General features: G+C 36.1%; 1 protein-coding gene across 2 annotated transcripts in view; it reads left to right on the top strand.

Annotated features, from left to right (window-relative positions):
• KIF14 (kinesin family member 14) overlaps positions 1-20,857 on the top strand; it is a 28,492-nt gene extending 7,635 nt beyond the window's left edge. For both annotated transcript variants that reach the window (XM_035891775.1, XM_035891774.1), the window contains 22 exons: positions 751-867; positions 2,283-2,401; positions 2,718-2,890; positions 3,234-3,381; positions 3,486-3,549; positions 3,756-3,940; positions 4,721-4,823; positions 5,053-5,213; positions 6,039-6,186; positions 6,888-7,040; positions 7,658-7,784; positions 8,394-8,487; positions 9,519-9,657; positions 11,256-11,356; positions 13,847-13,941; positions 14,685-14,906; positions 15,057-15,241; positions 15,843-16,001; positions 16,572-16,694; positions 19,154-19,228; positions 19,882-20,017; positions 20,156-20,857. In XM_035891775.1, the coding sequence (XP_035747668.1) occupies positions 751-867; positions 2,283-2,401; positions 2,718-2,890; positions 3,234-3,381; positions 3,486-3,549; positions 3,756-3,940; positions 4,721-4,823; positions 5,053-5,213; positions 6,039-6,186; positions 6,888-7,040; positions 7,658-7,784; positions 8,394-8,487; positions 9,519-9,657; positions 11,256-11,356; positions 13,847-13,941; positions 14,685-14,906; positions 15,057-15,241; positions 15,843-16,001; positions 16,572-16,694; positions 19,154-19,228; positions 19,882-20,017; positions 20,156-20,544 (3,216 nt within the window). In that variant the 3' untranslated portion in view covers positions 20,545-20,857. The remainder of the gene's footprint in view (positions 1-750; positions 868-2,282; positions 2,402-2,717; positions 2,891-3,233; positions 3,382-3,485; positions 3,550-3,755; positions 3,941-4,720; positions 4,824-5,052; positions 5,214-6,038; positions 6,187-6,887; positions 7,041-7,657; positions 7,785-8,393; positions 8,488-9,518; positions 9,658-11,255; positions 11,357-13,846; positions 13,942-14,684; positions 14,907-15,056; positions 15,242-15,842; positions 16,002-16,571; positions 16,695-19,153; positions 19,229-19,881; positions 20,018-20,155) is intronic.
• Positions 20,858-26,210: the final 5,353 nt, after the last annotated feature.

The raw sequence follows: 26,210 nt of genomic DNA, 5'->3' as shown, positions 1-26,210 counted from the left end.
AGGTTAGGCTATGCAAGGTGGATAGCTGTGCTGAGTTCCTGCGGGTGATGAGCTGGGACAATGGTAGGAGATGCAGTTTCTGCTCAGTTTCAACACAGTTCACTGAGTAAATGTTTCCTTACTTCTGGATACCTGTCTTGCCCATGTGCCTCCAGGATACAGGGGCTACAACTCCTCATCCGATTTACAGATGTCTAAGAGACAAAACTTGACTTAGTGAGATGAGACTGAGAACAGAAGCGAGATAGGTAGAGCTCCTCAGGAGTCTACAGTCTTGTCAATTTTCCCCATTCACAAATAATTTGCTGGTCTGTTTTCTTTGTTCTTGGTTGGTTTAATTTCTTTGACCCAGTTTCCTAATATCCTTCCTTGTTCCCCTCACAATTCTCACCACTAGATTATTTCTTTGTCAGAAGTAGTCCTGAGACTTTTTCCACTGACGACTTAGCTGATCTTCATTGGTCTAAGTCCCTAACAGCTTACTGATTTCTGTGGGCTTTGGATAGTTGCAATAGTCAAACTTCAGACTCAAACCCATAGTTTGCTAATCTGTTTGTGCAGTTTATGCTTATACAGTTATTCAACTGCAAACAATTGATTCTATGGTTAAAAGTCTGAACTTAGTCTCCTTCAAGGGATGTACATGAGTCAATTTTTTAATGTATTTAAAGTGAATGGCTTGTTAGATTTCTGCTTGTCCTCAGGCTTTTTATTTTGGTTTGAATGCAAACATGTCCCTTTTTTTTCCAGGTAGAATTTGTGAATGAAGAACAATGTGATCGTAGGCTTACCAGTCACATAAATCTAATTGATCTAGCTGGCAGTGAATGCTGCTCAACGGCTCAGACCACTGGAGAAAGGCTGAAGGTAAACCAGGATTCAAAATCTGTGGAAAAGGATTGACTGATGGTGCGGTTGACACACCAGAAGGACGGGATGTCATCCAGAGAGACCTGGACAGGCTGGAGAGGTGGGCCTGTGTGAACCTCATGAGGTTCAACAAGGCCAAGTGCAAGGTCCTGCACCTGGGTCGGGGTAACCCCCGGTATCAGTACAGGCTGGGGGAAGAAAGGATCGAGAGCAGCCCTGCCAAGAGGGACTTGGGGGTGCTGGTGGATGAAAAGCTGGACATGAGCCGGCAATGTGCGCTGGCAGCCCAGAAGGCCAACCGTACTCTGGGCTGCATCGGGAGAAGCGTGGCCAGCAGGTCGAGGGAGGTGATTCTGCCCCTCTACTCTGCTCTGGTGAGGCCTCACCTAGAGTACTGCGTCCAGCTCTGGAGCCCTCAGCACAAGAAGGACATGGAAGTGTTGGAGCTCTGTGATTCTGTGATTCTGTGATTCTGTGATTCTGTGATTCTGTGATTCTGTGATTCTGTGATTCTGTGATTCTGTGATTCTGTGATTCTGTGATTCTGTGATTCTGTGATTCTGTGATTCTGTGATTCTGTGATTCTGTGATTCTGTGATTCTGTGATTCTGTGATTCTGTGATTCTGTGATTCTGTGATTCTGTGATTCTGTGATTCTGTGATTCTGTGATTCTGTGATTCTGTGATTCTGTGATTCTGTGATTTTTCAACCCAAAACTTCTGTGATTCTGTGATTCTGTGATTCTGTGATTCTGTGATTCTGTGATTCTGTGATTCTGTGATTCTGTGATTCTGTGATTCTGTGATTCTATTCTGAAGAATATCCATAAACTCCAAAGCATGCTAACCTACCAGGACTCTTGAGCAGGAACTGTAGTTATAAAAGGATATGTAGCCCTTATGCTTATACATATTGCATAGCATTTTGCTAGTGAGGGTGGCTGGCCCTACAAAGCTGTTTTGACTGTGCAGTATGGCAGGCCAGATCTTGCTTCGGACAGCATTCCTCATGTTATGCAGAACTAATGATCCTGTAGAAGAAATGAGGAAAAACTGTCCACATGACTTTCCAAATCATGAATCGGATATTGCACCGAGTTGGGGTTTGCCCCTTTTTTGGGAGTTTAAATAAATAGAATTTCTAATAAGAGACTTTCCTTCAAGCTGCCTTCATAAGTCTTATGGTTCTTAACACTGTTTATTTTAAAGCCAGGGTCTCTGTTCTTTCCAAATGAAGATCTTCTAGGACGCTCTCACATCTTATTGTAGTTTTTTTTAATCAGCGGTGACATTTAATATGGTACAGCAGTACCCTACATTGAATAAGCACAGTTAAATCAACAGTACAGTCAGTAACATCACACAAGAAAATACAACTGTATTACAATTCTTTTTATTTTTGCTTTGTGTAGGAGGGTGCAAGTATCAATAAATCACTGTTAACCCTTGGAAAGGTTATTTCTGCACTCTCTAAACAATCTCGAAATGGAAAGAAAACTTTCATTCCTTACCGAGAGTCTGTCCTTACTTGGTATGTACACTTTAGAATTTTTTTATATAGAAGTAAAAGGCTTTCTCAGTCTCTGGATTCCTCTTATGTTTAGGAGGTATCACTACTTGTGCTTCCCTCCCTCCCTCCCAAATGACCTAGGGAGGGAAGAAATTAGCCTGTTGCATCAGGTAAAGAATAACAGGGCTTTGGTTTGTATTTTAAGTAGCTAACAATCGCTCTCAAATAAGTATCAAGACCCTAGGTATTTTGTATTTAATATGTTCAGATTGAGAAATTTAATTTTTATTTCTGTGTGGAGGTCAGGGATTGACTTCTGCTCTCCTGTCAAATGAAGGTTGTTAAAGGAAAGTCTTGGTGGAAATTCACAAACTGCTATGATTGCTGCAGTAAGTCCAGCTGCCAGCAGTACGGAAGAAACACTCAGCACTCTTCGCTATGCAAAACAAGCTTGTTCAATTATTAACGTTGCTAAAGTAAATGAAGATGTGAACGCCAAGCTAATCAGAGGTGAGGTTGACATCTGCAGTCTTTGAGGGTTTTTCACTTGCATGTGTGCAACTTATTGCTCAGTAAGAGTTTTACTACTAATAATCGGTTCTGTTGATTGACCACTTGTCAAATAGGCTAATACAACCTAGGATATCTTCCTTTTAATATAATTCTTCTTTGAGTGTTTTTTTTTTTTTTGCCAAAGTTCCGATGATATCTTAAGCTATGCTTGAGAACCTGGAATGGGGAAAGGTGTTTGATTTTTAGTTAAATAATAGGATGAATTTTCTAGTATTGTACTGAAATGTCTAAACTCTAGTTTGTCTTTTTTTTTGTGTACTGTCTGGTTTGTCATATGTAGAATTGAAAGCTGAAATTGAAAAACTGAAGGCAGCTCAGAAAAGTGCTCTGAACACTGATCCTGAAAAATACAGACGTTACTTGCAGGAAATAACATCTCTGAGGGTAAAATTACACCAGCAGGAGAGGGATATGGCAGAAATGCAAAGGTCGGGCAGTTGTCAATATCTTACTCTAAAGTAGAAATAGTAAAATTTATATGCTGTAATTTTTCTCCTAATATGTTGTATTATTTTCCCCTTAACATATTAAGGGCCTGGAAAGAAAAATTTGAACAAGCAGAAAAAAGGAAATTAGAAGATATAAAAGAATTGCAGGTACATTTTCTTTCTTCACTTTCTATAGGAGATGGTGCAGAAAACATAACATCAGCAAGCCTTGCAGAATAATTAGAGTAGTTCTAAGATTTGTTTTCCTTAATGCTCTTCTTTTAACAGACTACTGTGATTTCTTAGAAAAACTCAGTATAGATATTTGAATGCATGAAGTAAACTTTTTTACACAGAGCTCTCTTTTTATCTAGAAAGCAGGAATTGCATTCAAAATGGACAATCATTTACCAAACCTTGTCAATCTCAATGAAGATCCTCAGCTTTCTGAGGTGCTGTTGTATATGATCAAAGAAGGAGAAACTACAGTTGGAAGGTATACACCAAATTCAAAACATGATATCCAGCTTTCCGGAGTGCTAATTGCTGATGACCATTGGTATGTAGTGTTCTTTTTATACTTGAAGTGAGAGCAGGAAATATTTCTTCTCATCCTTCTCTTTCTTTTTGGAGTCACTCTTCCTTCTGGTAGTAACAAAATATGGTTTTCTAACCAGGAAAATGCTATTTCGGGGTAACTTTTGTACTGTTCAGTGATTAAGGTACCTTCCTTCTGTTCCCCTCTAGAAATCTGTTAACCAAGGTAGTTTAACTTCTTTGTTCACTTCATTCATGTAGCAAAACTTTCTATTCATGCATAAATGCTGGAGAAGGAATTGGTCAAATGATGCTGTGTGATAACTGTATATTAACTTAACTATATTAAGTTCAATGGAAATGTGAAATGCCTTGATGGTTCTTACTTAAAACTAAAAGTAGAGAGCAACTTGACCATACTGCAGAAATACTGTTTAAAGTGCATTCCGTGCAATTGATCCTAGACAAAATGCTGGAAGAAACTTAACTAATCAATTACTAAAAACATGAAGGATGTGGGTATATTGGAAAATTAAGTATTATCAAAGAAATGCTCAGGTGGCAGGGTATTGTAGTAATCTTTTTACTAGTATATTCTTCTTAGATTTAAATATTGCTTCTCTTCCAAAATATTGATTGTCACTCATGAATTAGGTATGTTGTAACTAAATAATATGAAGACAGTCCACATTTGGAAAAACAATTAACAGGACACTATGTAAAGCATGACTCTTAGTCTATTAAGAAATATAATTTGCTATTAACATGAGTTACTGATATTGCAAATGTTTCTTGTTTTCAGCATTATAAAAAATACTGTTGGCAAAGTGAGTATTATTCCACTGGGAGAAGCAAAGACGTATGTAAATGGGAAATGCATTTTAGACCCAAAGGTTCTGCATCATGTAAGTAATTGATTTGGTAGGAGTAATATGTGCATGTGTGGATTTCTTAGCTTTGTTAATATTACAACTTCAGACTGAAGGCTTTCTTAGAAGGCTCTGAAACTGTAAATATTTCTCTATTCCTCTTTCATTTCCAACCCCACCTGTTTTAAGTACTGTAAACTTGCTTATAAATCTAAAAGTTATAGAACAACCTTTTTTTTTTTTTTTTCCCCCCCTTTCTCAATAGGGTGATCGAGTGATCCTTGGGGGAGACCATTATTTCAGGTTTAATCACCCAGTAGAAGTTCAGAAAGTTAAAAGACCGTCTTGTGGGACTATGGTTTTGCATGATGGTCTGAAAGATTTTGAATTTGCAAAGAATGAGCTACTTACTGCACAGAGAACACAGTAAGTATTGTATTTTCTTGTTCTAAAAATAAACTCAGTTGTTAATGCAACTGTGTGATAAGTTTAAGAAATAAGAAACTGAAGATTATTAGTGATTTCACAATAAGGGAAAGCTGGAAAATAGCAAGGTTATTTTAACTCCATTTATAATGGAAATGAAAGTCCCAGACTTAGGTGAAAGGAATGTGTACCTCTAAGAGGTGATGACCACAATCTAGTCCAGTTGTCAAGAATGTAGACCACTATTAAAAGAAACACTGTGCTCCTTAAAGTACTGTATCTCTTCAGTTACATTTCTCTCCAAGCACAAAATGAGTCTGAAATTGACTTTTGATGTTTTAGAGAGATTTAAAGCCTGAAAAGCAAATGCCTTAGGAAAACAAGAAGAACTCAAAGTTACAACCTTGGTCTTCTATGATGGTGAAGAATTTGAGAGACAGTAAAATGTTATTTGTACTTGCTTTGTTCCTGAAAATTATTAAACTGCGAGACTCACTGACTTAAAATTTACTTTTCTGCATCTTAATATGATTTAGTGAGTTTCTATTACAGTTCTTAATTTTGTGAAAGGTGCATAATAAAATAAATATGGAATCACATAACCTTTAAAATTTTGGAATGTCTTTCATCTTTACCAGTGTCTACATTTTCCCTATGAAATCAAAAATATCTAGGTAAAGTGTTTTTTAAAAACAAAACAAACCCTCATATTTGTACTGTTAAAATTGTAGGCTCCTGTCATGATAGAAGAAAAGATTACAATTTCTGTGCAGCCTAAAAGAGATTAAAGCCAACATTTTAGTTGTATGATACGTCTACTTGTAGGCTTGAAGCAGAAATTGAAGAGGCACGACTGAAAGCCAAAGAAGAAATGATGCAAAGTGTCCAAATTGCGAAAGAGATGGTTCAGCAAGAGCTGACCTCACAAAAAGAAGCTTATGAAAGCAAAATAAAATCACTGGAAGCAGAGGTGGTAAGTTGCCATAGCGTCATTACATAAAACATATCAATAAAGCAAAACAGATGCTGTAATATGGGGTTTCTATTTGTTTGTTGTTTTAGGTTTGGGGTGGTTTCTTTTTTTTTTTTTTGTCTTGCATATTATAACAGTATCTTAGGGAATGCCAAGCCTCATTCTTCTCCTTTTTAAAATAAATCAGCCTTACTAACACAAGAAGTTATGAAGTAGGTATCCCCTTCAGAATTATTCTAGAGATTTTGGTTTATAGAATCATCCTGGAACTAAAATGTTAATCCAATGTGAATTTGATGAAGGTGTAAGTTGTATGTGAAGAAAAATCCCTACGAAATCTAACTTTGAGACTTTTAAATCACTACAGTATTTTAGTTAACATGCCTTTTTTTTCTTCCAAGTTTGCATGCTGCTTTGTTGTGAGTCTTTTTAAATACTTTTGCAATATATATGTCTACATAGAATAGTACATCATGGTAAAACAATAATAATGATGGAGTATCTTATTTCTTAAACGTGCTGTAGAAGACATTATGTTATGCTTGTGAAATGGGATATAACCTTTCATTGCTGACACTGGGCTGAGTTGTCCACAGGGGCCGTGCATTTTAAATGTATTGAAGTGAAAATCCGCCTAAGGGATGGAGCAGAAATGCTGTAGAAGTGGTATTCCTCTTCTCATCTGTCCTTTCTTATATTAGAGAGAAGAATCTCGTAAGAAACAAATTCAAGAACTGAATAATGAAAAAGCTGCAACTAAAATACAGGAGCTAGAGAAGGCAAAACAAAATCTTGAGCTAGAACTACGCTTCAGTAAGAAGCGTTTAGAAATGGAGACCTTGGCTACCAAGCAGGTAACTTAAAAAAACCAAAAAAACCCAAAAAAACCAACAAAAAAAAAAAACCCACCAAACTTTTTTGGTGATAAATTGTGGTTTGTTTTGTGTGCTTTTTTGTGGGTTTATTTTTGTAAATAAATAATTGTAATTGGAATGTTTCTGAAGTATTTTTCTGTGTGATTTTAAGCAATAGAATAGATGTTTTGTTCACACTTTGAATGATATTCTGTTAAACTTGGTGATAAACTAATGCTGACCTTACTTTTTATATAATGTGGACTGTTTTGTTCATGTACCGAACTTTAGCAACCATTGCCTGTGTCAAAAGTTATGACTCCAAGCATTAATGTAAGTAATGACTGTTTTTTGGCTGGTCTTCATATATATATGACCGCTACAACAAACATGACTTAATTTTTTTAATTCCAGTATTTTTTTAAGCATGTCAATATCTAAGCAAAACCAGAAAACTGTCAGAGTTTGAAGATGGAGGGTTTCATATTAATATGAAAGGTGTCCAATATAAATTTCGTTCAGTTCTGAGACCCCATAAAATGGCGGCAACAAAAAATTTGGCTTAAATAAACATCATTAAGACACTGGGGATTTTTTTTTTTTTCTTCCTTCTCCAGGCTCTAGAAGATCATACTATTCGTCATGTAAAGATACTTGAAGCTCTGGAAGCTGAGAAGCAGAAGATTGCTGAAGAAATACACACCCTTCAAAAGAATCGTGGAAGTGGGAATAAAACTATGACTAGTATGTATATACATAATGTTGCAAGGGCAATGCTGACTTTTCTTCTCTTTGGGCTTGTGTTTAGTGAGTATGGATCCAGAAGCTTTTTTTCTTCCTCTAACCATTCTCTAATGAGCCTCAACAAGAAGAGCCTTTTGATGGCTATGATCCTTTGCATTCATAAGCCGTATATATCAGACAGTGCTAAAAGCTCTGTTATAATCACACTCAGGGTGGTTAGCTGGGTATGCATGTAGTCTGTATTTACCCCAATTACTTAGAAGTTCTTCCCTCATCCAGTTGAACTGGTTAGGCATTAACTCATTGGGGAAACTAGAGTAACAGAATTGATTCTGTTTAGTTTCCTATCTTAGATTAGTCTAATATATAGTGTCTGGTGTTACGCTTCTATTTCTGAAATACCCTTTATCTGACCTTTTATAAAGGGTTATTTTGACTGGGAGGGTAACTTTTTTCCCAATGTTTTGGGAAGTCACAGAATTGTTGTTGGCTAAATTCTATTCAAGTTTTTTGGTTGTAGGGTTTTTTCTTGCCTTTTTTTTTTACCCTGAAGTTGTTGCATCACATTGTTTGATCCACTTAATCATTATGTGCTATGTTCTTTATCAGTTCCACTTAATTGGAATTCTCTGAAGCTATCTGTGATGATCAAAGAGGCCAACACCATTAGTAATGAATTAGGGAAAAACACTGTTTTCTCCAGGTGAGTATCTGAGTTAATTATAAGAGGGTATATATTTTTTATGTGTGTATATATATTTAAATTCAGGGGTGGATTCTGGATGTGCAGCGAGCTGTTTGTTTTTCTTTTCATGGTTTCGTTAAATTGAATTATGATAAATCACTTTTCCAAACCAGCTTTAGTTAAGTGTATAGTTTAGCCTTGTTAGTTTGAAATGTGAATTTCAAATTTGAATTTAGGTCAAGACTTTGAAGGTATGTCTACAAACGATTAATTTTGGATTGAGTGTGCTTTGGAGGTGAATTTTCTGATGCCCATTTCCATCCTCCTTTGGTTCATATGTTAAAGTGGTCCTAAAGCACACTAACTGCATTCCTTTTGGACAAAACTAACATGGGGAATATATGCCAGCACTAGGAGGTGTTCAGTTCACAGGACCACAACAGAGGTAGTTGAAAGTAAAAACCTCCGAACATGCATATAGTGGATATCGAGTGCTTGGGACCAATTGTTTCACTCCACAGATCTCTTGCTGTGCCGTGCTACTTGCTAGTCATAGCTGAACAGTGTTCTAGAAGTGGACCTGCATATTGGTCAGATCTCCTTACTGTAAGCAGAGATGTGTTAGTACAGAGGAAACTCTCTATCACTTAAAAAAAAAAAAAGCTACAGTAAGCGCAGGTAAGCTAGGACTTTCTAGTAGGTGTAGGTATTGTGTTTTTCAGATGATGTCTCTTCACGTCCTTCAATAAGAACTCTGCCAGCAGAATTCTGTAGCATATATTTGGTCCTGAGTTTGAAAGCCAGGAATTTGTATGCTAATATCTACTTCTGTCTCTGAATGCAGAGATTCCTTTTTTCCTTTACATAAAAATCATTTTAATGGCTATGCTAATGCATGTTTTGAGGTACATGATGTCTTCAGCAATTTCTGTATTTGTAATCAAATTTTTATTCTCTGTATAATCCTGTCTACAAGTTCCTTGTTTACTTTTTGCAATATGAATAATGTTTGTTGTCTTTTTCTTTTTTTAACTTTCTCAAATTCTTAGGCACGACAAAATTGATGATAAAACAGGAACAGTGTCTTCTGTTCAGGTGCAGGTTCATAACATCAAACTGGGAATAGCAACTTTCTGGAGCCTGGAGAAATTTGAATGCAAACTAGCAGCAATGAAAGAACTCTATGAGGTCAGTAACGACTGAAGGAAAACCACTAATAATAACATTTTGTCAAAGTTAAGATTTTAATAATCATGCAGGAGGAAAATCTTGGAGTTGTTTTTGTTTAAGTGATCTTAAACACTGAGACACATTTCTTCTTTTAATTAAACACATGTACACACATTTGTTACACAGAAATAGAGTAGAAATCAAGGACTTTATTCAGGTAATTTTGTGTACAGAGCGTGAAGTAGTAGAACAAAGACTGCTTTGTGGTTCTTCTGGCTGTTCAATTGTTTATCTGTTCTAGAAGAAAACTTGACTTTTTAATTTTCATTACTACTTTCCTTTTTTTTAGTGACTATGGAGTATTCTGGGATTTTCTAATGTTCAGGACTGATTGTTGCATTTTATTCGTGTTTTTTTTTGTTTGTTTCTGCCATATGAATTGAAAATTGGTTTAGACTGCAGTGAAATAATGAAACGTAAAGGAAAGAAAGGTCTTGAAGATGAGAGCATGCTGTTTAACATCAAGGAAGGATCCAAAGCAATCCAGTAGAACCTTAAAGATCTTGTATTTTATACTGTACTAGTTTAGGGTTTTTTTGATTAATATACAAAGAAAAATATATATTTAAGACCAATTTTTAGATTAAGAGAACAATTTGTCTTAACTTGTCCTGTGCTTGAATTTGTGATTCTCCTGATCATATAAACTCTTTTCATTCCAATATCTGTATCATGTTTAGCCTGGAGCAGTATTGAAAAAAAGAGTAGAAATTGCTTCAAATAATAGATGAATAAATATTTTGATGCTTGCTATTTCTGAATGCAAATCACATTCTGGCATAAATAGCATGCTTGAAGTTTGCAGAGGAAGAGGTTTCAACTGTTGGAGCACTGAAGGTGCTGGTAGGGAAAAATACAAAGGCTTTTTACACTTCAGAATGTTCATTTTCCCCTCCCCTTAGAAAATAATTGCATCTCACTAAATTATGTTTTATTTGAAAGAATAACTTCTTCATGTATGAGTATATATCTGAAGAAAAAAGAAAAAAATAATGTTTTGTTCAAAAAGGAAAAAACACATCAAAGGAAAGCTAGAAAAAATTGAGAAAACACTCCATGATATAACTCTGTAATATGCAAGTATTTCCAGTGACAGAAGAACATTGCCATATTTATTACTAAAACCAGTTTGGATATTGGCAATAAACAGACTTGATTCTATTTCCTGTGGAAAACTATTACTAAAACTGTTAGACAAATACAGATTTAAAAATAAATAAAAATTTTGAATTATATGCCCAGATTTTTAATAACTGTGGCATGTGGAGAGAGCTGTGAAGAAGTTTTGTACTTGGTGTTCCTGTGTCTCAGATGCTGGGTAGCTAGGTGTCTTCACTAAATGTTTATCTTGGTTTTCGTTTGTTTTCAAACACTTACTTACACCTCAAGTTGGCTGGCAGTTATCTTCTGGATTATACATATCCTTACAAAAGAAAAAACATTAGAACCCCTGTTCTACTGTTAGCAGAAGATGTCTTCATCCATATGTTTTATGCTTTATTATAATTTTATTTCTGTTTAACCATCCTCATCACCTGTGTTTTCTTTGTTTTCAGAATAATGATAGCAATAAAGCTGCTGATGTATTTTATGACCCTGCTGATGAGTGGGAACCTGACCTTTCGGATGCCTCAGTTTCCTCTCTTTCCAGAAGAAGGTGATACTAAGTTGTAGCTTCTTCATCTACTCTTAAAGCAAAAAATAATTTGTGTAAATATCTTCTGTGCCACTAACATAATCTTTTATTTATTAATTCTTCTTTTACCATATCATAATGTCAGACTTAGTGATTAAATGAAAAGTTATGTGTATGTATGTGAGGAGGAGGGGAAGTTTAAACTAAGTATGTTGCCTTACTATGCTTTACTAGCTTCACACATGAAATGCATGTTAGTATGCAACATGTTGCTAATAAAAATTCCATGCCCACTAAAGCAGTTTGGCAGATGAAACAGCAATGTTTCTGAGGTCAGGAATAGCATATATGTGATGTTTGCCTGATCAGAGCCAAGGGGTTTTATGTATGACTACTTGACAACTAGCTTGAGGTAATTAAAGGCTGTTCCAAATTTTTTCAGAAAGCTATCTCAGAAATTGATATATTTGTTTGTAGCATGGGACTTTTAATTAACCTGCAGGTTAAGGTTATAGATACCTGTGTATTTAATTAATAACACAAGCAATTTTGAATAGGCACTTGGATATCTGTTCCCGTCCTTACTTACCCTCTACAGTGTGCCAGCTGATGAGTTCTTCTCTTCTGTTCATTTTTTTTATCTTGCCTCATGGACGAGAAATAGGAACAAAAGTTCCTCCAAACCCAGAAGTATATTTTGTCAAAACACGTGCAAGGCTTTCTAAACCATGTATTTACATATCAGTGCAGAGTGAAGTGTATAGCTTTTAATGTTTTCTTCACAATTCTATAATATGGAAGTGTTGTTTTTAAGCAGTAAACTACAGCTTGTCTGGGGCCTTGTATTTGAAGTTTAGCCTTGTAATAATATTTACAGGTGAATTGCAAACTTCTGCAAGTAGCTTGTAAAGGAAATGCTAACAGATCCTTAGTTATAGCTTTACTAGTGGGTAGCAGCCTGTATTATTACTGTGACTCTGCTGTAAAGCAGGTCAGTTTATCTGACTAAGTTATGGAAAGCATTCCTGACTGTTCCAAGTAAACAAGTTATCTGAAAAGAACACAATGGTTAAACTGTTTCTTTATTTTTAGTCTAAATACTCTTTTAATGACAAAATAATGTTGGAATACTTTTTTGTCTGATGCTGCCTTCTGGATGGTATTGTAACATGTCATCTTGAATCTCAGGTATATTTGGTTTTGTTCTGCCTATTTTAAAATGCAACAATAGAAGCTGAATGAAGAAGAAAAGGCAGTGGAAAAGGGAAATTGCATTGCATGCTGCATTGACAGAAGTTAATTGATGTCAGTCACATGTACTGGTGAAATAAATTGAATTCCATGTGCTACCTGAAGATGGTGCTCCTGATGCATAGTGTCATGGAGCATGAAGGACAGGCTGTTCCAAAAGGGAAGGGCAGTTTGGGGCTGAATGTGATAACAGGGCAGAAAGGGTAGTGCCCTTGCGAAAAAGAGCCTAGTCCCACAGTACCCGAGTGAGGTGAGCAGAGGAGGTCTGGCGATGATAACCAGGGTCAGCTAACAGTCCAGATCCACAGGTAAGTATGTAATGATGAGGCAGGCGGAGGTTAAGCTGGGAAATCAGCTCAGTGAGTCTGGATTAGGTCCAGGGACGGTTGGCAGTGTCAGCCTGCATTCCAGCAATTGCCTGACAGCCATTGTGACAAGGTCCCAGGTCAAACTGAGAAGTCAAATCTGCAGGTCCAGATCAATGGTGTATATGGCCAGGCTCAAGGGTAGTTAAAAAACAACTGCAGTGAAAGTCAGGCAGGACCAAGGGCAGGACACTCACCTTAAATGCAGCTCCAAGAAATGTTGGGGAGCTGCTGCTGAGTGTCCTTCCAGCTGTTTTGTTAACAGCTTCAAGGCTGGCTGAGGCTTCTCAAACAGCTCTTATCTAGAGCTGGCCTTGGGCACTGGCAACTAAGGACCCAAGCCAGAGAAGCTAAGTTAGTTTGTCTAACTGACAATGGAGAACTTTACAGAATATTTGCCTTCTACCAAGGGAAAAAAAAGGCCTCCTGTCTGGCTTTCCAAAAGCAATTCAATCTGTCCAGCAAACATGATTTAAAAAAAAAAAAAAACCAACCAAAAAAACCCACCCCAAAATAACAACATGTCTGCTTTCTATTGTCCCAGCAGGTAGGAAAGAAATGTGTGGGGTTTTTTTTTTAAGTTCTAGATAATAGTAATCCAGTAATAAACTAGTAGCTTAAAAATGGGACTGTGGAATGAAGATCCTCCTATAGTAGCAAAAGCCTGAGGAAAGTAGTAGGATCCATTCTATAGGCTGTATTGTCTTGCTTTCACTCTGGTTTAGGTCTGGTGTTAACAAGTGCCATTAATGAAATGTAGATGTTAGTTTTGTTTGCCTGATGTCTGTTAATATTCATTGAACTTTTCAGTGGGTACAGGGAGGGAGATTCTTTTCTTTTAAAGTTTTTTTTGTTTTTTTTTTTTTCATGTTTTCATGCTATCATCCTTTCTTAGAAGTAGAAGTTTCATGAAGAACAAGAGAATTTCTGGATGTTTGTCTGAGATAAAATTGCAACCAATTCAGAATACACAGACTTCCTATATATCAGGTACTTACTATATGGCAGAACACCTTTCATGCTGAGAACTTGAAACTACTGCATGTAATAAAACATATGCACTTCTAATCGTAATTAAAAAAATGTGGGTTGTAAAACAAAAAATGACCTATTTATATCATCTTCAAATTTATAATGTCAATCTGTTAATAGTAGGGTTTTCTTGTATTTTTGATTATGCTTTCTTAAGGCAAAAACCTCCTGACCAGTGCTTATGACCCTTATTTAAGAAATTTACTTAAAGCATTACTGCACTTAACTATGCAGGTTAACTGGAGAAAGACGATAGTTTATGTAACAAATTGCCTGAATCCTAATACAGTAATTTGGAGACTTTGTTTGCTTGAGTTGTTGTTATTCATATGTATTTAACTACTGAGGCTCCCCCAAGCTTTTTGTAAGGTTTTATAAACTTTTTTCTGAAATACTAGATGCTTCAGTTTTCGAAATATTTTTATGCATTCAGTTATTTTAGATTGGCTGGGCTTTGTTACTTTCTGTCTCTCTGTAGGTTCAATTGTTGAAAAAGAGAGATTCACATTAAAGAATTTCACTGTAATTTGTCTTTGTACTAACTGAATCTAGAAACTATGTAGAATGTTATATAGACATTTTTCTGACTTGGTATCTTGAGTAGTTGAACACTGAAGCAGCAATATAAAAGTCATTACAAAGACACATTGCTCACTTATATGAAGTTTCTTGCACATATGTTTTGTTTTTACCTCATACAGGTTCACAGCATAAGTCCAGCATACGCCCAGGCTTTTCCGAATCATTTCTTCCTGGAATTTGCAAAGAATCTATAAGTTCAGCTTTAGATTTACTGGAGCAGAATCATGAAGGAGGAAAGAGCATAGCAGATAGTCTCCTAACTAATTTGTTTATAGTTTTCTCTGAAGTTTCTGCCATTTCAAAAGCCTATGAACAGCAAGATGAAGAATGCCAAGAAAACTGTAAGTCATTTTCATAACAGTTTAAAGTAAACATTACTAGTGACTTGTTTTTCAGATGCACAAGCATTCGTATGCTTGTCTGTCAGAAGAATTAACATTCCTACTCTCGTTTGCAAAGTACACCTTCTGATAGATTTCCTTCTCTTGTAGTTTTCTCTCTTGATCATGCTGCTCAATCCTACAGCATCAGAATTATCTCTGCTTTTGATCGGCTTGTGGTTCTAACTAAGCTCTGGCTTAACAATGTCCAAAAGTGCCCTGGATCTATAAAAGTTGATGAAGAAATAAAACAGGAAGTAAAGAACTTGGGAGGTTATTTACAGTTACTTTTGCAGGTAAAGTATATTAAAGAATTCATCTATGTATAAAGAAGTTCTATGCATTAATGCAATATTTACTACAGACTTGCTAAAAACATTTAAATGTCCAATGTATGTAGTGACAAATGGGCACCCCTAAGAAAGATGAACGGCAAAGTGTTCATTTTTGCTGGCTAAACTGCTACTTCCATATGCTAGTTCAGAGTAATGCAGACCTTGCCGTGCCTGGACCCTGACAATAGCATAGGTTCTTAAAGATAAAAAGGGAAAATAAAACATGCAGTGACAAGAGCAAATGCTAGTTTAGATTGTGAAGTGCTACTGTTTATAAATGTGTAAACCAGTGGCCAGTAAATATTACTCTTCATGCTGCAGCTTTGTAAAGAGTAGGTGGTGGGGGTTTTTTTAACTGTGTAGTATAATAATACCATTCTTCTCTGTGGCTGCAAGGTATGGTTTTTTAGCTGTGGTAGATAAGCCATTGGAAGTAGGAAGATGTAAATCTGAAAATGCCTCAAGCTATTGTGTGCTGCAAACTCTTGTGTCACAGAAAGCATGTGCTCTTTGACCAGAGATGCTTTCTAGCTTCAGTGAGTGATATGCCTTTATTTCACAGGGGTGTTCTTCAGATATATCGTCAATGGTAACAGAAGCATGGAGCAAAGTAAACCAAACAGTAAAACAAGCAATGAAATACATAGGACACTTGGCGGTAGTCACAAGGACTGGTATTTCCTTTTCTGAAGAGAACAACATTCCTGCAACTAGTCTGCAGGTGAAGAAATGTTTATTAGAAATAGTGATTACAAATAGTAACTTTAATGTTGACATCACACTTATTTTCAGTAACTGTGCTTGGAACCAAATTGTTACATATAACAACTTGATCAACTGAATTAAGTATTTTTTGAGTTTTTCTAATACTTCATTTTTATAGTGAAAATGGATATGTGCTTAATACCCTTGGAACTTTTATCCTTTTTTTCCCTAAAAAAAGTGCTTCAAATCTGTATAACTCCTACCTATAAAGAGAAAGAAATACTGTGCTTTTAGGATTGTATCTACACTGAGATTGTATAAGTTTACCTATTTTACTGAAATTCAATACTTATTCCAGTAATGTGTGATTAAGTACTACATAAAATTTTCAGAAATATGAACAAGATAGGAAAAGGTGGTTAAAGTGCTGAGCCCCTGTTGTCGAAGAATGGCATGTGACTGAACAGATCAGCACTGAACAATTTGCTCAAAACAAAATTATATTTCTAGCCCACTATGGACAATCTATTTTACTTCAAGGCCATAAAAATTCCTTTAACAGTTATGTTTTGAACCTTTATTTTAGAAGGACTTTGTACTCGCCATTTATGATGGAGTAGGCTCAGGGCTGGAGTTTCTCATTGATACTGTACAGGAGAAAGCAAGAATGGTTCAGAAAGAACTCGTGAAACAATATCCACAAAATGAGGTGAGATGAAAGTAAGATTAAAAATTACTGTATCTTTGAAGCACTCGATCAGTCCTTTTATTTTTCAGTAATTCTGTCTAGAAAGTTATCAATAGGAATACAGTTACAATTACTAACAGAGGTTTGAGATGGGTAGTAGGTGGGAATATTGAGTCTTGCAGAAATTTTTACAGTGTTTAGCCTTTCACCCATATGTAGACTGAACATTTAAGTGTATTTTATTTAGAATGGTTTCTCCGCATTGGTGTTTTGTGTAAAATTTCACAGTGTAACCATGAAAGAGAGGGAGAATATGAAAACTGGCACAAAGGAGCAAGTAGACTGTGTTCTGTATACTGCTGTTAAGTTTTTGTAAAAAGAAGGCATATTTAATACGTAGTAACACTTCACGATCCTGGAAGTTAGTTGTTATTTTGTATTGTATATAGTAATCACCTCTGCTATTACTGCACTCACTGTTATTGTCAGGAAGATTATTAGAAAGTTTTAAGTCTTCATTTTGTCATACGTTGTTTTTACAGTCCTAGTCCCAAACAGCATGCTATCTAAACATTAAAATAGTTCAATGTGGTCTTTTAAGAACTAGTTTTCTCATGTGCTTAACACTTGGGGTAAGCTGACGCGCTTTAATTTGGCGCTTTAGAGGGAAACTGGTTGGTTAAAATAGCTATTTAATAGCATAGAAGTCCAAAGTGTCCTGCTTGATTTTGTGTCATTCACTGAAATCACAGCTGACCTTCAAATACTTTCCAGGCTGATGAGTAGCAGTGGTATTTTAATTTGAGCAATTTTTTTATTACACTTTATAGCAAAGTTACAGCAAACTATTTATAATTGTATTAACGAGTTGTTCCTGTTGCCTTCCATATTTATTGTAACATGAAAAGGAATTGCATCAATGGGAAGCTTCTGTCTCTCATTATAAGACCTCGATTTAATTATTCTTGTAATTTTAAGAAGAGATATTCCTACTACCTCATAATAAACAGGTGTGTGCCGCTCCCCCCACCTCCCCAGCAGTTTAGCAGTTATACTTTATCAAATTGAATAGGTGGTGGGCTTGCTCCCCCATCCCCCCCAAGTATGCTGAAGTCAGTGTTCTTCTGTGGAGTTGTTGTTTTTTCATGAAACAAATATGCTATTACTGGTGTGTCTAGTGTATTTTGACACTTAAAGCAGAACGGACCTCATTACATGCTGAGTTCAGTAGTGGGTGGTTTGTTTTTTTTTGCCTGGAGGGGCCTTTTTTAAGCTACAGCCTCTTATTTTCTGCTCTTATTTTGCTTAGGTGACAAATCGTGAGGAAGATGATGCTATAGGGAGCAATGCGAAGTAGAGAATCAAGTATAAGGAATAGGCACTGTAGTTAAAAATATTTCTGTGACTGTATGAAAATTCCTGTAGGCAAGTTAGAGTACCCCTTGGAAATATGCCACTTTCTCAGTGGGTGAGGCATTTTGACAGAAAGCCTGGCTGAATTCTAAGGAAATTCTTTTGGAAAGATTGAAATGTTCTTCCACAAGGTACTAGGTATATACAGTGTACATGCTTCCTTTCAGTGTTGGGATATATAGGCTTGTTCTGCTACTTTTTCCTCTGAATAAATGTTTTGTACACACAGCATGCAAGGCCAAAGGTGACAGTTTACCTCTGAGCAATCCTGTCTTCTGCCTCATGTCTTTTTATTTTTGTTTTTTTTCTTCAAAGTTAAGAGGTTTGCAGAACCGTGGCTGATAAGAAAATCTCCTTAATGAGTTGGGTTATGTAAAACACTTATTTCCAAATAATTCATTACTACTCAGAAGTCTGTAATGCATGACCTGGGATAAAAGATTCAAATCTGTTGGAAAGGAGTGATAAATTGCTTTGTCTCAAGGAAAGCAAAGTTTCCTTCCTACTTTCACTGTTGTCATTCTTAATCCTACAGATAATAGTGAAACTGTCCAAAATCTTTTATGTTCCTATCTGCTTGCTTAACTCCCAAATGCCTCATGTTTCCAGCAAAAGGAATTGAGCAGTCTGCTTTCCAGCTAATGCTGTTCATCTGTAGAGAGTTCTATGTTCTCAAGGATTCCTGTATATGCTTGTTGCTGGTGGAACTAATGTGAAGTCAGGGAGTGAACACCAGGGTGTTAACTAAGAGATTACCCCTGCTGCTTAGAATGACAGCGATAGAAAAATTACAGGATGATCTTTCTTTAGAAAACAGTTAAATTTGCTCATTCAATCCTCCTGTATTATGGGGTTACTTAAAACCTTGCAGATACTGTTAACGATGTTTTCTACCAGTTAACATTTTATTTGAAAAACTGCATGTTATATTGCAGAAAACATGATTTCTGCTTTTGAGTATTTTTCTCATTACTATGCCAGTGTTCATTGTTATCCTTCTAAAATATTAATGCACTTTTACTCTATCTTGAATCAAGTGTACAATATAATTAAAAGTTTCTTCGTAGATTCAAAATCGAATAAAGGATAATGCTGTGGCATTAGCCAGATTCCTTGAAAAGAACATCTCTTATTGCAGAAAGGTAAGAGAAATGTTTCACAAACTGTGTGCTTTGAGCCTGGGGTTTTAAATTTAAAGGATACATTTAGCAAAGAAGAAGAATTGAAGCTACTTTCTGTATATTTACAATTGCATGATAACACTTCCTGTCTCTGTGGCATTCTTGTGATTGGAACACTAACTTTTCTGGCTACTGCATTTCCACTCAAAAGTGTTTGATTTTAATTATACTTAAAATATTTCCGGAGGTACTTGTATCTTATCTTCCGTCTTTTTGCGCTACCGTGAGCAGCCTAAACCACCTGCTTTGTTTTCTTTTAAGTTGAAAGCCTCAAGTTCAGTTATGCTAGTGGAATTGTCTTGTAACTACTGCAATAGCTTATGGCAATAGTTATCGGTATTTTGAATTAAAAGCCAGGGTAGATGATTTGATCTATATTTTAAGAGCCAAACCTTTTCTGAATTTTACAGTTCCATTTACTGTTTTTTTTTTTTTCTCTGTCAACAATCTGCACTGCTTTTTGGAGCTATATTACATTTTGTGACTTAGCATCACTTTCATTTTATGTTTCAGCATTGGCCTGTTCTATGTGACTGAATCCGTAATAGTCATGTTTAATAGCTGATATACTATTGTGTATTTGGTTCTTTTTAAACTGTTCTTTATTAATACAGAAAGAAATAGAATCTCAATTGCCAGAAGAATCTCTATATCAGGAAATAAAGAAAAGCACCAACATTGCTGCAAAATATTTGGAATTGGAGGAGTGCCTAGCTGAAGTCTGTCAAATTGTTTCTTCTACATTACAAGGTATTTAGCTGGGTTATTGCCTATCTTGATAGTAACCTGTGGACTCCAGGAGACCTGTAAAGCAAGAGGGAGGGAGGGCTGCTTGGTCTCTCTTTCTGAAATACTGTGGTTGATTCTTCTTGCTTTTGTTTTTCATAGGGTCCTACAGAAATGCAAGCCCTCTCAGGAGCCTTGCAGAAAAGATTTGTGTCATAGCTGGATATTTTAACTATGTCAGTTTCTTTGCCTTGTCTTCTACTTCTGCAAACAATCCTCTCCAGAAAATATCCATGCCTTTTACAAACTTGGATGAATTGGACTCTCTGGTTGATTCCCTTATTGTGAATTTTGAACTTGAACAAGGACAGCCATTATTGAAATCTCAGACTCTTTGTAATGAAACTATTGAGACTCGAGGAGGACAAGTTGAAACAGGTGAAGTTGAATTTGCTTGGAAACAGAAGGGGATTCCAAAACATATACACAAACTCCAGTCTTCACCTCCATTTCCTCCAGACCTTTCACCTGGTAGGATACAGTGGGTATAAAATACTCTTATAAAGAAATTCAGGGAAACAGTTTCCCTCTAAAAGGAAAGCAATGTATCGGACAAAGCTAAAATTTATTGCTAATATTATTATTAAGTGGTATGAAAGTAAATTGCGTGATTGTATAAGCACCATGAATTTCACAAGAAAAAATGGCATTCCTTAAGGGAGCTGTTAGATTATTTTTTTTTAAAATATGGTGTCTTTTTTTTTTTAATAAAAGTCTCTTACCGCCTAAGCCTATAAGAAATAATTTAACGGACTAAGTGTAAAAATCTATTGGAGATAATATGAATGGAGAAACTGAAAGCTGTTGGGGAAAACTAAGAAACACAGTAAATATTTGGTGAGACATTCACATCTCTTCATCTTAGACCTTTGACTTAGGACTCCTGTGTAACAGTAGAAGGAGATTCCTTTGAAGAAATCTTTGTAACATACACTTATGTTGCATACAGTTACATAAGAAGCCTGCCTTCCTATCTTAGACGCTTGAAAGGTATATTATGTGGGTACCAATGCTTTTTGTTAACATTATTGCTTCACCTCTGCTGCATTATGATGTCAATTCTTTGCTTTTTTCTACAAAAAAAAAAAAAAAACAAAACCCAAAACCTAAAAAAACTGCAAAACACAAAAAAAAAAAAAAAAAAAACCAAAACCTAAAAAAACTGCAAAACTACTTGTATTTATTTCTGTAGGGGAAAACTGTGAGAGATGGTAAAAGTACTTTGCAACCTTATTTAAATCCTTTTTTTAGTGGTTTTGTAGTCCATTGAAAAATCTGGGCTTAAAGTATCAATGGTGGTGGTCTTCCACTCAATCTGAAGTAAGTTCCCATGGAGTGTTCTTGATACAGAGTTATCTTTTGGTTGCTCAAATCAGCTTCAGGACTATTGATAGTGGATTAGAAGCACAGTTCTTCCTGAATAATATGCAAGTCATCCCACGAGGTTGTAGAGAACTTTCCCAATCAGCTACTTCCTTGTGCTTTTTACTGTAGTCATCTTACCTTTAGTCTGCTGGCTGAGGCCAGTGAAAATTTATCAGCAAGGATGAAAATTCATTTGAATTTTTTATTCTTTAATAATGAGTTCTAGGAGGCCTGGTCCTAGCATATTTTGCTCACAACAGTGCTGAGAAATTCATAATCGAAAACCTAAGTTTTTTTCCTACATATCAAAGCTTCCAAGCCAGATATTCATAGCTATCATCTTTCCTTCTGAGGGAAGATGTTCAATGTCTTCAGAATTTCAGTCTCTGAGAACGTCGGGCTCTTAGAACTATTTTCTATAAAAAGACTACAGCAAAGAGTCAATCATAATTTTCCTTTGAAAACTTTCACACTATGGTTATAATTAATGCTGTTACTCTGTGATTTTTGTGCTTTTCTGCTTTGGAGGACACAGGGAAAGGTAATTATGCTAATGAGTAACCCACATACATTTTTTTCTTAAGACTTCTATACCTTAATACTTTGTCAAAAAACATCTTGCAGTGCAGCTCTACCATCAAAAATGCTCAATTTTTATTGCAGCTAGTAATTTCCTTCTCACATGAGGTGTGATGTTGCTTAATTGCTTTTGTACTGTAATGGCCTTTACAAGTCTGCTCAAGGGTTAACGAAGTATAGTCATTTGTTCAGATTTTTATGCCTTAACAGTGAAAAGAAACCTGGTATATTTCTACTTCTGTAAATGTATTATTTTGTACTTGGCTGAAAGTTTTAAAAACATAACTGGTTCTTCTGAATCATGTGTCTAAGCATGAGCATTGTAAAGAGTAAAACTAGATCATGTAACTGATCACCAGTTTTTACAACTAAGTTCCTTGTCAGTTTTCTTCTGTATACGGTTGTTTTTGAGACCTTCCTTTATCACTGAGAGTACTGCTTCCTTGCTGAAAGTACTGTAGTGTAAAAATCTGAAATATTAGTAAGAGGTAGCTCAGAAGTGAAACAAAACAAATGACTCTTTACCTAAGTTTCTTTCCTCTATTAAGACATTTAACAGCACACATTTAGAGGCTGAATATTCATGAACTAATCTACACCTACTAATGCCAGAATACTCAATCCCTTCTGAACATTGCTCAGACAACATCTTTGTTTTTGTAGTTCTATGTATTGTTATGAGAATTTTTTGTCTTTTTTTCTTTCTAAAACCGAAAGAAAAGTTCTTCACAAACTTGCAGCTCAAACTGACTTTTTCAGGAGAAAGAAACCATGTAAACAAATGGGTTTCTGATAGAGCTTTAACTGAGGTATTGGATGGTCAACCTTAATCATATGAAATTTAGCTTTTCTGGGATGAGTGAAAATGTTGCCAATAGCTTCCTGCTGCTTGGCTGGATTTTTAATGGTAGTTGTTTGGCGGTGGTTTGGTGGGTTTTTTGTTTTCCCCCCCCCCATGTGATTTAACCCCAGCTGGCATCTAGGCACCACACAACTGCTTGCTCACCTTCCCCGCCCTGGTGGGAGGAGGAGGAGAATCTGAAGGGCAAAAGTAAAAAGAACTCATGGGTTGAGATAAGAACAGTTTAATCATTGAAATAAAATAATAATAATAATAAATTGTAGTGAAAAGGAAAACAACAAAAAACAAGGAACAAAATCCAGGAAAAACAAGTGATGCAACTGTTCACTACCTGCTGACCGATGCCTAGACAGTCCCTGAGCACCAATACCTGGCCACCTTTTCCCAGTTATATGAGCCTGATGTGAGATGGTATGGAATAGCCCTTTGGCTAGTTTGGGTCAGCTGTCCTGGCTGTGCCCCCTCCCAGCTTCTTGTGCACCTGGTAAAGCGTGGGATGCTGAAATCATCCTTGACTAGTCTAGGCGCTACTTTGCAACAACTGAAACATCAGTGTGTTACCGACTTTCTTCTCATCCTAAATCTAAAACACAGTGCTAGGCCAGCTACTAGGAAGAAAATAAAAGCTCTCCCAGCTCAAACCAGGACAATGCTTTAATCAGTATTTCTCTTACTCATATTGTTAATACTGTATTCACATTTTAAAGTAATATGTTAACAAAACCTACTTCTGCTAGTGTCGTCTTCAGCTTGGTGCCCTTGTTACAGTTATACATCACTGAAGTACTTCATTCTTACCATATATACAGTGGCTATACATCAGCAGAGTGAGCTAGTGCTCTCATAACATATTGCATTAATACATCAACAAGCCTAGCTGAGGCTCCAGTAATCTATTGCTGTAATATACCATAAGGTATATTTATAACTATAGGCTAGTCTATCTATAAATTATGAATGTCAAGGGATTGGGATCATAGCAGGCAGATTTTGGGATGGATTGATTTGAATGGTAGGTTATTTTACTAGTCTTTCCAAGGAGTTGGAGGTAGGTGTGGGTTAAGCCCAGGTCAGCAGAGGAACTGACACAGCTGAACACAGAATCTGCATCACCTGCTGGGCATAGTGGTGAAATGAAGTGGACCCTAACTTTGCTGAGATAAAGGGCTATGCAGTGTGGTCCAGATATTTTCACCATCTTGCATTTTTGCTGATCTGACTGCGAAGTCAGAGTCTGGATAGCTTCTGGCAGATAGTGGTAATACACAGAAGAATCTTCTTGTGATTGTATCTTTGGAGTTTCTTCTAAACCATGAACTAAAACAGATACCAAAGCAGTGCAATTTAAGTAGGTTTTTTACTTAAGTGTGTCACAAAATTAATTACTTCTGCAGGACTATATATATTGGTATTGTAAATGTCTCAGATGGGGAAATTGAGTTGGGAGTGGCATTGTTTAATAAATGGCTATTTATTAAAACACCTTTTATTAATTAACTGTTGTTAATAGAACTAAGATGTTTACTTCCAGCAGATAACCATTCACACAGTACATTCACTTATTCCTTCACGCTTCACTTGCACACACGCATAAAAATCAGTCACGGGTACAAGATTGGAGCAACAACTCTGAGCTGCTGACTCTGAAGTGGAGGCTCGTGTTGGCTTACCTGTAAGACTTTGTGCTATACCCCTCACCACATAGGATTCCTCTCTTTGGCTGATGTTTTCTAGTTACAATTTCTCTATCCGTAGCCATAGGTACCAGCAGAGCCTGCTCACACACACTTGCATAGATGGAGCTTTTATGGCTTTGGCTGAAGCTTAGTCACTATAGTAGCTGATGTCATGCTTCTGCTAAGAGCACTAAATTTGGTCTTGAAAGCTTTTCTCTGGGGTTCTCAAACCTATGGTCTTCAGCTCTAGTGTCCTTGAAAGAAATGTGGAGTGAACAGTCAGGAACATGCAGGGGTGGGGAGTGGGAAGCATTATGAAGGAACGTTGAGAGAGACCTGAATGGGATGTATTGTTTACCAAAGTTAAGATGGCTTTACTTTGTTAGATGTATTGATGTAATCTGTAGTTTGTGGGTTGTTTGTTGTTGTGTTGGTTTTGTGTTTTGGCTGGTTTTTTGTTTGTTTCCTTTAATGTCTTCTCTTATTCCCTCAGGAAAATATTCTTCAGTCAGGTTTCAGGTAAAAAGTAATTAGAACTTTATGTACTTGACCCATGGATTTTATTGACTAACATAAAAGAAAAAGAAGCGGGGGTTGTTTTAACTTTAAATATAAAGTGGGGAGGTGGGCTATTCAGACTTCTGCACCGTAGTTTCATTTGAGAATATGAAGTAGGTATTTTTTCAGTTGAATCCTTTATTTGAAAAATAGCACTACGTTAATAAAAATACATAATGATTCTGAGTATTGACCTGTTGCTTTATTGCTTTTTACAACTCAGCCTCTATTTGTTCAATAGTACTAAAATATGATTAAAATTACACATTTGAACACCATCCAGTGTTAATACACAAGGTAAACGACTGCACAAAAATATCACATAAATTGATTTTTGTTGTGGAAATTGGTAAAGCTATGGGAGTGAAACTAACTGTGAGTAGGCACTAACCTGTTCATTTTTATCCCTAGTCAGGAATAAGAAACATCTTTGTTTCAGGTAAAGACAGTAGTCCTGGGAGGAAGTATATCTTCAGAATATGAAGGCTGGATTATTTGAGAAGCCTTCAAACAATGTTAGCTCATCATTATTAAGACGCGTTGTATGTAAATGCACTTTCAGAAAAAAGCACGTTATAGCTGTGCTTTTTTCAAGAGCATGTACTAGTGTTAGAAACTAAGGATAAGTAAACTTTTCTAGCACTCACTGACTCATGAGAATCCTTTAGAAAAACAAGCTGCAGTTTAGATTTAATTTGATCCAGTAATGGTATCAGCAGGCAGAAGATGAGACTACGTGTGATTCACCTCTGCAAATACAAGCTATTATTTTTTTGACAGGAAATTTCTTCTTAGTCTTGATGAACTCCAGCATGCTGTGATTAGATAAGTCCTGTTGCTTTTGTATGTTTTGCAACTTTTCTGATTTCATAGTAAGGTCGGTTTTTGGTTTGTTTGAGGTCTTTTTATTACTATTGTAGGACAGCATTTTAACTGCATTCCTAGCTTTCAGTAGGATCTGAGATTGTTTATGCATTTTCTCAAGAAAGGGCTGTTAGCCTTTCTTGAAGTCCTAATATTTTATTTTATATTAAAAAATATTTGCCATCTTTTTTTTTTTTTTTGTTTTTTTTAGGACTTTGAAAATGATATAATTAACAAGATTTGGTTATTCTTC

The sequence above is a fragment of the Egretta garzetta genome, unplaced genomic scaffold (assembly GCF_000687185.1).
Source record: "Egretta garzetta isolate BGI_Z169 unplaced genomic scaffold, ASM68718v1 scaffold163, whole genome shotgun sequence".
Classification (NCBI taxonomy): Eukaryota; Metazoa; Chordata; class Aves; order Pelecaniformes; family Ardeidae; genus Egretta; species Egretta garzetta.
This window is presented reverse-complemented; position numbering and strand designations above follow the sequence as displayed.